This window comes from Colletotrichum godetiae, assembly GCF_030913485.1.
Source record: "Colletotrichum godetiae strain CBS 193.32 chromosome Unknown BDP55scaffold_5, whole genome shotgun sequence".
In the NCBI taxonomy this organism is placed as follows: domain Eukaryota; kingdom Fungi; phylum Ascomycota; class Sordariomycetes; order Glomerellales; family Glomerellaceae; genus Colletotrichum; species Colletotrichum godetiae.
In genome coordinates this window covers 991,384-1,002,525 of record NW_026851253.1, presented here as the reverse complement: position 1 = coordinate 1,002,525, position 11,142 = coordinate 991,384, and the positions used below count along the sequence as shown (strand labels likewise).

The following is an 11,142-nucleotide window of genomic DNA, read 5'->3' as shown; positions in this document are numbered from 1 at the left end:
CCGTTTCTTCATGTGATGCGGTATTCCGGGGAGGAGGCAGCGAGTTCCCTCTCCCCGGATAGTTGAATATACCTTTTTCTGTACATTTCTTAGGGCAGGGGGTCAGCTCATTAATCAATTATTTTTTACAACGAATGATGAATTTCCTAATCAGGATACCGTCATCAGACTCCTAAGGTAGCAACAATTGACAAGATCCAGCGAAGCAGCAGCAAGCTCGCAAGGCGGGTGACAACCGTTCGGTGTCCATCAACCGGCCCGTTGGACCAAAAGTTCGTCCGGATGTCCTTTCGGGCGGGGAGGGAGGGGGGGAACGCGCTTGACGGGTTAAACAAGACGGATTTCATGTTTGTGCTAGTTCCCGCTGCACTCCGCATGAACGGCTCGTTTGTGGTAGGAAAGCGGGGGATCTACATCTCCTCCAGACCTCGGTGAATTGGCATGAAATGCTTCCAGAAGGAGATGGATCATAGGGGACTGCGTCTATCTGCTTGTGATTATCATGCCTATTTTTCCATGTCAGTATAGCTTAGATGGTTTATGTGTGCCTGGCCGTATCCCAATCGTCTTTAGAGGTTGGATACTCCGTTTTTTATGTTTTCAATCCAAGCGTTACTTCCGTCCCGAATAATCTACCATGTTTCTAATACACACACACACACCCTCTTTGATGGTCAAGGATATTATTCTCAGTCAGCAACTCAAAAGTTGGAGATTCTCTCTTTCCCGCTGTCCCGCTCGCTTCCAATGTCACGAGGACGAATACCTACTGTCCGACGTCACCTCCGCTTCGGCAGTGAGAGGAGCTGAAGTCGCGCTAGGTAGGCATGAACCTGGCAGGATCCAATTGGACTCTTTAGAAGAGCTACAGGGATGAGAGCTGCAAGTTGCGGGGTGGGGAGCTTGGTGGTCGTGTGGCACCTGCAGCAAGTGTGCAGGTCGCGACAGCAGAAATTCCCTTTCTGGGTATTCAGATCGTGATCGGTGGGTCTTTGCGCTGTGCCCGTCTGAGTCTCCAATGTTGAATGACGAAGGTAGGTCGAAGTGAGGATCTCAACATGATGTATGGATACAAGGAAAGAAAAGAAAAGGAAAAAAAAAATGTAGAGTCTCGAGGGATGTCGTCGCTACTATTTGCTGGATTGTAAATTGTATTTGAAAGATGAGAACACCTAGACTATCGCATTTCTCTTGTTCTTGTAGAGAATGAGACTGTTACCATACTTCATGACTAGATGATTTAAACATTTGTGTGGACTAATCATGCGAGTCTAGCGCATCGCACTGCACGTACGTACCGGTTAGCCCGTCCAATTGCTTCCCCCATCACCTCTAAAACAAAAGATCTAAAATAATCTCACGAAAGAACCTGAGGGAAAGAGAGGGTTAATGTCCTCGGCATCAGGTAGGCATGTTCCCAGCAACTGCGCCGCAGCCCTCTCACCATTATCACAACTCTCAAGTATGCAGCACTTTACCATTGGCTACGCTTTGCATCTCTTTCCCTAAAGAGGAAGATCTTTGGGATGCTCTGTAAGGTAGCGAACACAACAGCGGCGCGCGCACACACGCCGCTGCTGCCACCGCTGCTACGCCGTACATGTGCCTTTTTGACAGGGGGCGGGGAGGGTTTGGCTTCCCCCAGCAGCGGATCCCCCGCGGCTCTCGAAACCAAACTTCCATCATCGACCGCCTTTTCGGCTCTGCTGTGCCACGACATGGTGAAGGGAAGTACAATTCGAACCTGCTCCAGGGATATCGGCTCCGGGTGGTCGTTCCCCCCTTCTCTTTTTCATCCACTCTCCTCGTTGGCGGGTTCAGCAGAGGGCTTTTGGTGTCGGTTCAGCTAGCTTCCGTTGCACGACAGCAACTCGGTAGGCCACCGGATGTTGCCCATCCTTTTTCTCTTGGCTCGGGGTTGAACAGTATACTTTGAGGATTTATACAGCAGAAACCACGTACATTAGTCCACAAGATACTCTCCATAGACGCTCAGCTTGTGATAGGTACGATTTTCGAACATTGAAGCAAGACCAACAAAGTAAAAGAGACATGACACGGGACTTTGTACTAACCCAATTCAAGCCAGCGCCAGTCTACTTACTGCCTGTCCCATGTGGCTTCACGCCGCCGCTAGCACACAACAAGGGTAAGTGTTTCGGCGCGCGGTGGACGTGTCCACGGAATACCTAGAGCATCGATACTCATGGTGTAAGGATGGAAGGACTTGGGGATGGTCCTTACCGAGGAGAGGAGAGGAGTAGGCGGGGAAAGCCCACCACACCGACCAACCATTCGTCTTTGGTTTGATTGACCTCTGGGCCTCTGGGCTGTCCGCGGGATGCCATCGATGGATCATGGATGTGACGGATGGAGGATGGATGACCACATCGGGGGTACTTGGCATTTGTCTTTGATCTTTTCTCTCATTCCTCGTCCCTCGACCCCCCCCCCTCTCTCCCATTGTCTCCAACACTGGCTAGTCTCAGGCAGACCCGTAGCACTGCTGCCGAGGACCCCGTACCGAAGCTCATGGAGAAAGACATGGTACGAATAGGTAGACGGATTAAGGGGGCAACAAGCTAGGAACGGTAGACCAAGTGGGGATGAGCCCATCGTACTAAAGTAAGGGTTTATCATGAAGGTGTATTTCTGCACTCTATGTGGCTACTGCTTTCATACATCTTTTTTAGCTTATTCGATACATACTTAATACTTCTAGTCTCACCTTTCCCCCCCTCAAAGACCAGACCTACATCAGATGTTTATGCCTTCTTTCCCAGACATAGTCTTCATTTTCACTGAAGCGGGTTTTCGATTCATCCCGTCCCTCCGTACATAAGCTATCGGGTTTTATTGCACCGGTCCTCGACAAGCCACTCGAATATAGTCACTGCGATACCCTCCGTTGTCACTCTCTGCACCTTTCCCACGTTGAGACATTTGACGACACGCTGCATGTCAATTCCCACTCCGCCCTTGAGAACCGCTGAGAAACCCATTGTCGCTAGCTTCAAGAGACGTCACTCGAATTTGTCACGCCCGTAGGCGATCGTGAATCTCTCGAGTTACAGACCCGACCTCCACCGTTTTTACCACCGGGTCTCATTAGACAACACATCCGCAAAGATTCACCCACCATGGGTCTAGTAGACCATGCCCTCGAGTATCTTACTCTCAAAGTCGTCTTGGTCTTTGGCGTAGTAGCCTGGTGGTTATGGGTAGCCGTCAAGCGCTTCGATGAGACCATGCGACTGCGCCGTCTGGCGCCCGGCACCCGTGGCCAGTCACTCAATGCCCGTTTTCCCGGTGGTAAGTTCCCGATGATGTTCGCAATGTGACTTACACACCCTGTGGCCATGTTATCAGAGACAAATCTTCATCCACGCTCGTTTTTACTCACATTTCCCCCAACACCAGGCATCGACTTCATCTTCAAGGCCGTCCGCGGCACAATGACACACAAAAACGTCGAGTTCTGGAAGGACATGCTCTCCAAAGTCAAGGGCTGGACCGGCGAGAAGAGAATCCTGGGCTTGCGCATCGTCTTCACCGCCGACCCGGAGAACATCAAAGCCATCCTCGCCACCCAATTCTCCGACTACGGCAAGGGCGAGCCCTTCCACCAGGAGTGGAAGGAGTTCCTCGGCGACAGCATCTTCACCACCGACGGCGACCAGTGGCACGCCAGTCGCCAGCTCATCCGGCCCCAGTTCATCAAGGACCGCGTCAGTGATTTGCACTGCTTCGAGTCGCATATTCAGACTCTGTTCAAGGCTATTGCCAACGGTGGTGCCTTGGATGGTGAGGGCCAGATTGTTGATATGGATGCTGTTGACGGCAAGGTCATGGACGTCTCGGACCTCTTTTTCCGCTATACCTTGGACGTGGCCACCGACTTTCTCCTTGGCCAAGATGTCAAGTCACTATCGTGAGTTCTTCACCTCACAAAAAAACCTCTGCAGCACCACAGACTAACACAACCCCCCAACAGAACCGTGAAGCAAGAATTTGCCGAAGCCTTCAACGAAGTCCAGCGCGTCCAAAACATCCTCGCCCGCGCCGCCAAGCTAAAGCCCTTCATCCCTCTCTTCTCCTTCCGCGCCGGCCTCAACGTCATCAACGGCTTCGTCAACAAGTTCATCGAGCGCGCCCTCCGCCTGAGCCCCGAGGAGCTCGCCTCCAAGACGAAATCCGACCAAGGCTACACCTTCCTCCACGAGCTCGCCAGCTTCACCCGCGACCGCAAAGCCCTCCGCGACCAGCTCGTCGCCGTCCTCCTCGCCGGCCGCGACACCACCGCCGCCTCCCTCTCCTGGACACTCTACGAGCTGGGCCGCCACCCGGACGTCGTCCGCAAGCTCCGCGCCGAGATCATCGAGCAGGTCGGCCTCGACCGCGAGCCCACCTACGCCGACCTAAAGAACATGAAGTACCTCCAAAACGTCATGAACGAGGTCCTGCGCCTCTACCCCGTCGTGCCCTTCAACGTCCGCCTCGCTCTCAAGGACACGACGCTTCCCGTCGGCGGCGGGCCCGACGGCACCTTACCGCTCGCCGTGTGCAAGGATACGCCGATCGGGTACTCCACGCTCCTGATGCAGCGCCGCGAGGACCTGTACCCGCCCGTGTCCGAGACGTTTGCTCACCCGGACGCCTTCTCGCCCGAGCGGTGGTTCCACTGGCAGCCGAAACCGTGGACGTACATCCCCTTCAACGGCGGCCCGCGCATCTGCATCGGGCAGCAGTTTGCGCTGACGGAGATGAGTTATACGCTGTGCCGGCTGTTCCAAAAATTTGACAGGGTGGAGAGCTACATGGATGCCGTCGACGGCGGGAAGCCGACGCTCAAGGCGGAGATTGTGTTGCAGCCTGGGGATGGCGTCAAGGTTGCTTTTTGGCGGGCGAAGCAGGGTTAAAAGGGTTGAAGGAGGGAGGGTTTATTTTTTGTTACGTCTCATTTTTGGGCGCGACAACCTTGTTGGAAAGAGTATCTGGATTAGGCGGGATGAACTTTGACGATGACGACGAATTAATCAACACGTTACTCCTGGATGAGGTGTGTAGTAAGACAGCGCCGGCCGTCTTTTTAGGCGCACTGTAGCCGACTGGTGTGGGAGGTTGGGATAAGCAACCTGTTTGTGTAACGGACAACCGCATACACGATGCCAAGCCACATGACAACCGCCAGGAAGATTGAGGGAACTCACAAGGCCGAAGAAAGCTTAGGGAAGCCTAGCTGCATTCTCTACTTCAGACAAGAAGCAGAGTAAGCACGGCGGGTACCAATGATATGCAGACTACGCATAGGGCGGGAGCGAGCCGTCAGCGTTGATGTGGCTGCTGATGTGCATGAGCGACCTTGTAGTGTATGCGGGAGACTACTGAGCCCCGAATATGGGTCATATCAAGAGAATCGAAGAGCTTGTGGGGGTGGAGGTTTGTTATCAGATGGATACTGAAGATTCCCGTGATGGGACTTGTTGGATCTGCGTCCGTACTCTTTACCAAGGAAACTTGGGTTCCATATGAACGGGAAAGCTTTTGCGACTGGCCCGTCACGTCTGGCGTACACTTTTGCGTATACTGTCATGGAGAAATGCCCTTTTGTTATGGAATTTGTTGTTTGAAAATACCCAACCGTGAGTCTCTGCCCATTCATCTTCTATAAACAAGCATAACGACCTCTTCCCCTAAGCTCCAATGTGATGATGATAATGATAATGCTTAGCCAGCCCAACCCCTGAACCAAACTCATGCAAAGATCAGAGCCAACACGATACGGAAGATGATGTGGAAAAAAAAAAAAAAAAGGAAGTAAAAAACAGAAACGAAGTGATACCGTGGGATCGAAAGAAACCAAAGGGCCTGCCTACAAGCAAACGTTTTCTTTCTTCTCACGCAATGCGGAAACTCTCCTTGATGGCAGCCCCCAGCCTCTGAATCGCCTTATCCATATCCTGCTCGCTTGCCGAGGCAAAGGTGGCGCGGAAGAAGAGGTCCTTGAGGGGTGTGTCCTGCTCGGTGCGGAACCAGGAGCCGCGGGCGCAGAGGACGCCCTTGTCGATGCACGAGTTGAAGATTTCTTCTTCGATTTCAAGGAGGGGGCGGGTTGTGCTGCTATCTGGGTGGGCCGTGTGGTCTATCTTGAGCCATAGCTGTATAGCAGAGAGAAAGAAAATTGGTCAGCCTAGGGAGCAACGACTGCAGTACTAGAGGGGTGTGAAGGGAGAAGAAGAACAAGAAGGAGGAGGAGGAGGAGGAGGAGGAGGAGGAGAGGGGGGGGGGGATAAGACTTACAAACATGCCAGCAGCAGGAGGCGTCCAGCTCACAATGTCACGGGGAAGATGCTTCTCGCACGCGGCGAGCAGCCAGTCGCGGCGCTGCGTATACTCCATGCGCAAGTTCATCAACCACTGGAGGTAGCCCTCATGGCCCCACGTCTCGTCGAGAAGCTTCCAAACAGCGACCTGCGAAAACCCGCTGGGCCCTTGGTTCGCGACCTCGGCGTGGCGGATGAAGCGCTCAATCACCTGCGCCGACGCCGTGACCCAGCCCAGGCGTGAACCCGGGACGAGGACCTTACTGAAGGAGTCCATCCGGAGCACGCGGCCGTCCGTGTCCATGCTTAGGAGGGAGGGGATCAGCGTGCCGAGGAACTCGTCGACGGAAGACGGGGGCGGGGCAGAAGGGGTCTCGGGCCCGGTGTAGGGTTGCATCTGGAGAAAGTAGTAGGGCTCGTCCTCGATGATGTAGAGGTCGTGTTTCTGCGCCACGGCGTAGATGGCGCGCCGCCGGGCCGCGGACTGCGTTGCGCCCGTGGGGTTCTGGCCCGAGGGGACGGTGTAGAGCAGATGCGGCTTCCTGTGCCCGCCTCGCGCCGCCGGGTCCCAGGCGGAGAGCATCTCGTCCATGGCGTCGGGAAGCAAGCCTTCCGCGTCGACGGGGACGCCGACGGCTTTCACGCCGAGCGGGGCAATGGTCTCGAGCGCGGTGGAGAAGCTGTACTCCTCCGTCAGGACGGCATCTTTCCGGTCTTTATCGCAGAACATGCGCAGCGTCTGCTCGAGCGCGGCGGTGCTGCCGACGGTCTGGCAGCACTGCCAGTCCGCGTAGGGCGGGTTGTAGACGAGCTCGGTGTGTTCCGTGACGAAGCGCATCATCTGGGCGGAGCCGGTGGACTGGGTGTAGTTGAGGGCGATGGAGAGGTCGTACTCCGCGTCCGGGGTGTCGCGGACGTCGTATTTGCCGACGGTGATGTCTTGGCCGTGGGCGCCGATGGTGTCGGCCTCGGAGAAGTGCGGGGCCGTGGGGACGCGGACGGAGAGGGAGGCGAAGGGGAAGTAGGCGCTCGAGGGGAGGCCGCCGCCGAGGGAGATGAGGCCTGGTTTTTTCAGGTGACGGGCGGCTTGTTTCAGGGAGCAGGGGTGGCGGGCGAGGGATTCTTTGGAGAGGTGATCTTTGAGGTTGTGTCAGTGAGAGGCTGGTGAGAGAGGATGAGTGAAGCTTACGATCCCATCGCTTTGAATTGGGCTTCCCGATTGCCTGTGAGTAAAGGTTAGTATGCTGTGAAGTAGAAGATGTCTGACAGAAAGAGAGAGATGGCATACAGGAGCTTTAAACATGTCACTGTCTGAAGCCGCGGCCACGCCCGCAATCAGCTTGCCGGCCTTGGCCCTGCGTTCCCGGACGCCATCGAACGGTGACGGCTGCTGTCGCTTCTCAAAGGTCGCTTTTCTCTCGACGGGGACGGCGTCTGCCACGGATCTGTCACTCGACTTTGAGTGAAACGGCCGTTGAGAGATGACGGGCTCCCGGCTCCGGAGTCGGAGATCTGTAAGTCGAGATGTGAGGGGAGGGGCAACAGCTGCTGATAAGGGATCAGTGGATGCCCGGCAGACGGAGCCATTGAGGCCACGGCAAGCGGCCCTCGAGTACATGTTGGCGGCGAACGAGTTCAGTTGTGAGATGTTTTGGAAGAAGAATTATGTTTACTGTGAGATTTCAAGAGTGCGCTGAGAGATGTTGTGAGCTGTGTCGGAGGTTGCGGTTACCTCAGCCCGAGTTCAGGGAGCTTTCGAGATAACAAAGGGCGTAAGGCGTATCTGACACTCTCCCCGCGGGCGCGGGTGCACCAGGTGGTGGGGCAGCCCGCAGCTACCCGCAGCTACCCATGACTCCCCCGCATTGTGCTACTGTTTGCCCGTAATTTTTAGGTAATTAGGGGTCTCTGAACGCTGCAGGCGCAGTAAGCGTTTTCTTTCTAGTGTTGGCTAAAGACCAGTTCGTGACTCTAGTCGTGTTACTGTGCTAGACTGCGGGGAGGGGGGGAGAGGGGGAGTCGGCGACCTGTGAAGGAGGGATTGCGTGACGCCGGTCGCGGATGATGGTGATGGAGCCAATGAGCCCGGCTCCGTGTGGAGACCCCGAACCGGGGTCTGTCCGGAATACCTGCTTGACCGTCGGCCGGTTGGCGGGACTATCGGAGGACCGGGTGTCAATTCACACTCATCAGTGAACCAAACGAGATAAGTATCATGATGAATAGGTTTTCCGGCCGGAATAAGCGACATTCGAGACATCATTTATGCTTCATTTCCACGCGCATAGAAGCCAAGCCTTCCGTCGAGTCCAACACACCAGTGCACGAAAATCCCAGACAGCGCAACGGCTCCCACGCGTCACGGACATGACGATGTAAGTGTCAGTCACCGTTAGCTGCCTGCGCCCCTGTCCGAGACACCTATCCGCCAAATATACGGATATGGATACGCAATCGTCACGAACCCGGATGTGAGAGCCGGCGCCCGTGGACATCGAAGCCCGAAGAAGCCCCCTTACCCATTCGTATGTATCCCACACTCATGCGAGGCCTCGCGTCCCGCGTCCCGCATCCCGCGTCCCGAGCCCCCGTCTTGCGTACTCCGTACCTGAATATCATCGTCAGAGATTTACCCCCAATTCAGCTATCATGATCCTCACCAATCCTTGGGGGTTGCTGCGGAAGAGGGTCTCACACGATTCTGGGACCGAGTCGACGGGTCTCGAGTCCTGGCGCCAAGGGTCTGGCGGAGCCCCAGCCACCCGTCGTTCACCAGCCACGCCATTTTCAACGCTACCTGTCCACCAATCAGAACTCGCGAATTCATCCCAACCTCCCCCCTCGTCAACTTTCTTTCCAGGGCAGCCAATCCGAGTTGGACGGACAACGAACAGGGAACACCACGTAGCGGCACCGCGGAACAACGGCCATTGATTGCTGTTCGTCCAACGCAGGAAAAACATGGGAAAACTTCTCGATGTTCTTGTCCCTTCATTTCCACCCCCCACACCCTCTTTGGTAGGTAGACCGTAGGCGGCACATGGGTTGAATTCTCTTGGACTATTTTCCAAGGCCCAAGGCCCGAAAGAATCCTTGGAACCCAAGAGCAAGAAAGGGCCCTGCGCGGCCCGATGACGCTACTGCAGCTGCCAGTGGCTGGGCACATTGAAAATGATTGGGAACTATGCAGCACAGCTCATATCATATAACACCATCTGCCGCTGCCATCTTTCGTGGCCCGCCCGTGTGATGTACAATTTTTCCTTGTTCTGACTGCCGCCAGTTTTCTCCCTACCGTACCTCACGCTTACTCCTGTCCCACCCCCTCGTGTTGCCCAAGTGCGACGTGCCACGGACTTACACGGATCCTTGTCTCCAGCTCTTTCCCTGTGACGTCGCCAGCTCCCAACGGGCCTTGGCTTCAGGTCGCAGCGGGCTTTCTTTCTTTCTTTCTTTCTTTTTCTTCGGTGGTTCGACTTGGAGATTCTCTTCAAGTGGGAGGAGACTTGAGTTATCCATCTTCCTCTCTTGCCCCGGCGACTTCACTCTCGACCTCCCGAGCCTTGTAGTAACCTCCCCCTCTACTAGCTGCCTGCAGTGGAACCCTCGCACATTCAAAAGACACAATGTTCTTCTCAAGAAGAATAGTCGCCGGCCTGACGGCGTTGGCAACAACAGCGTCAGCGCAGACATATTCATCGTGTAACCCCCTCCAACAAAGTAAGTCTCAACTGCCGTCACACCATACCATCAACAAGCAATACTAACCTCTTCCTCCCCTCTCCTCAGCCTCATGCCCCGCCGACACAGCCCTCGGCATGGCCATCCACGTCGACTTCACCCAAGGCGCCGTAAACTCCTTCGCCGCCTCCGGAAACCCAACCTACGGCTCCGACGGCGTCACCTTCAGCGTCGCCGCCTCGGGCCAGGCACCACAGCTCATGTCCCTCTTCTACATCATGTTCGGCCGCGTCGAGATCACCCTCAAGGCCGCCACCGGCGCCGGCATCGTCAGCTCCCTCGTCCTGCAGTCCGACACCCTCGACGAGATCGACATGGAGTGGCTCGGCGCCGACCCGACAGAGGTGCAGTCAAACTACTTTGGCAAGGGCGACGTGACGACGTACAACCGCGGCCAGTTCCACCAAACGGACAAGAACAACCAGGACAATTTCATGACGTACACCATCGACTGGACATCGGAGCGCATCGTCTTCTCCGTCGACGGCACCGTCGTCCGCACACTCACTGAGGCCGAGGCCGACACGAATCAGTACCCGCAGTCGCCCATGCAGGTCAAATTCGGCTCCTGGTCCGGCGGCGACCCGGCCAACGCCGCCGGCACGATCGACTGGGCCCGCGGACCGACGGACTTCACAAAGGGGCCCTTCCACATGGTCGTCAAAGACGTCTCGATTACGGATTACTCGACGGGCAAGGAGTACAAGTACACCGACACCACGGGCAACTGGGGCTCCATCCAGGCCGTCGACGGCCAGGTCAACGGGAACCTCGGCAAGGCGAGCCAGGTCACCTACACGGCCAGCGCGGCCGCCGAGACGGGGAGCCCCGCGCCCACGGTGCCGCGCGGCGGTATCGGCGCCGACGAGTCGGCTTCCGCGACGCAGACTGGGTGGCCTTGGGTTGCGAGCGCGCGACCCACGGGCGGTTCTGTGCCGGATGGCTGGCGCATGACCTCCGAGGGCAAGATTATCCCCGACGGCGCGGGGAACTCGGTGCGTCCTTCGTGTTTGGTCTTGGTAGTGTCGTTTGCCGTTGGTGTTTTCGCTTTGATGGGGCGGTGAAAGGATGCAATGAT

The 11,142-nt window shown here is 56.0% G+C and overlaps 4 protein-coding genes across 4 annotated transcripts; 3 read left to right on the top strand and 1 right to left on the bottom strand.

Annotated features, from left to right (window-relative positions):
• Nucleotides 1-2,672: 2,672 nt before the first annotated feature.
• BDP55DRAFT_602102 (cytochrome P450) lies at nt 2,673-4,919 on the top strand (the record flags this gene model as incomplete). Its single annotated transcript, XM_060571059.1, has 3 exons — nt 2,673-3,312; nt 3,421-3,931; nt 3,995-4,919. The coding sequence occupies exons 1-3, from the start codon at nt 3,141-3,143 to the stop codon at nt 4,917-4,919; spliced, it is 1,608 nt and encodes a 535-aa protein (XP_060434599.1). The 5' UTR covers nt 2,673-3,140.
• A 346-nt stretch (nt 4,920-5,265) lies between these two features.
• On the top strand, nt 5,266-5,784 carry BDP55DRAFT_312426 (uncharacterized protein). Its single transcript, XM_060566692.1, has one exon. It carries the CDS (start codon nt 5,372-5,374, stop codon nt 5,669-5,671), a length of 300 nt encoding a protein of 99 aa, XP_060434598.1. The 5' UTR covers nt 5,266-5,371; the 3' UTR covers nt 5,672-5,784.
• A 113-nt stretch (nt 5,785-5,897) lies between these two features.
• Nucleotides 5,898-7,941, bottom strand: BDP55DRAFT_542795 (aromatic amino acid aminotransferase; the record flags this gene model as incomplete). The annotated part of the gene is made up of 4 exons (XM_060568352.1): nt 5,898-6,158; nt 6,301-7,460; nt 7,513-7,546; nt 7,612-7,941. The coding sequence occupies 4 exons, from the start codon at nt 7,939-7,941 to the stop codon at nt 5,898-5,900; spliced, it is 1,785 nt and encodes a 594-aa protein (XP_060434597.1).
• Nucleotides 7,942-9,985: 2,044 nt separating this feature from the next.
• BDP55DRAFT_516222 (family 16 glycosyl hydrolase) lies at nt 9,986-11,128 on the top strand (the record flags this gene model as incomplete). Its single annotated transcript, XM_060567741.1, has 2 exons — nt 9,986-10,043; nt 10,113-11,128. Coding segments are annotated over 2 exons (1,074 nt in total), but the record flags the coding sequence as incomplete, so codon positions are not given.
• Nucleotides 11,129-11,142: the final 14 nt, after the last annotated feature.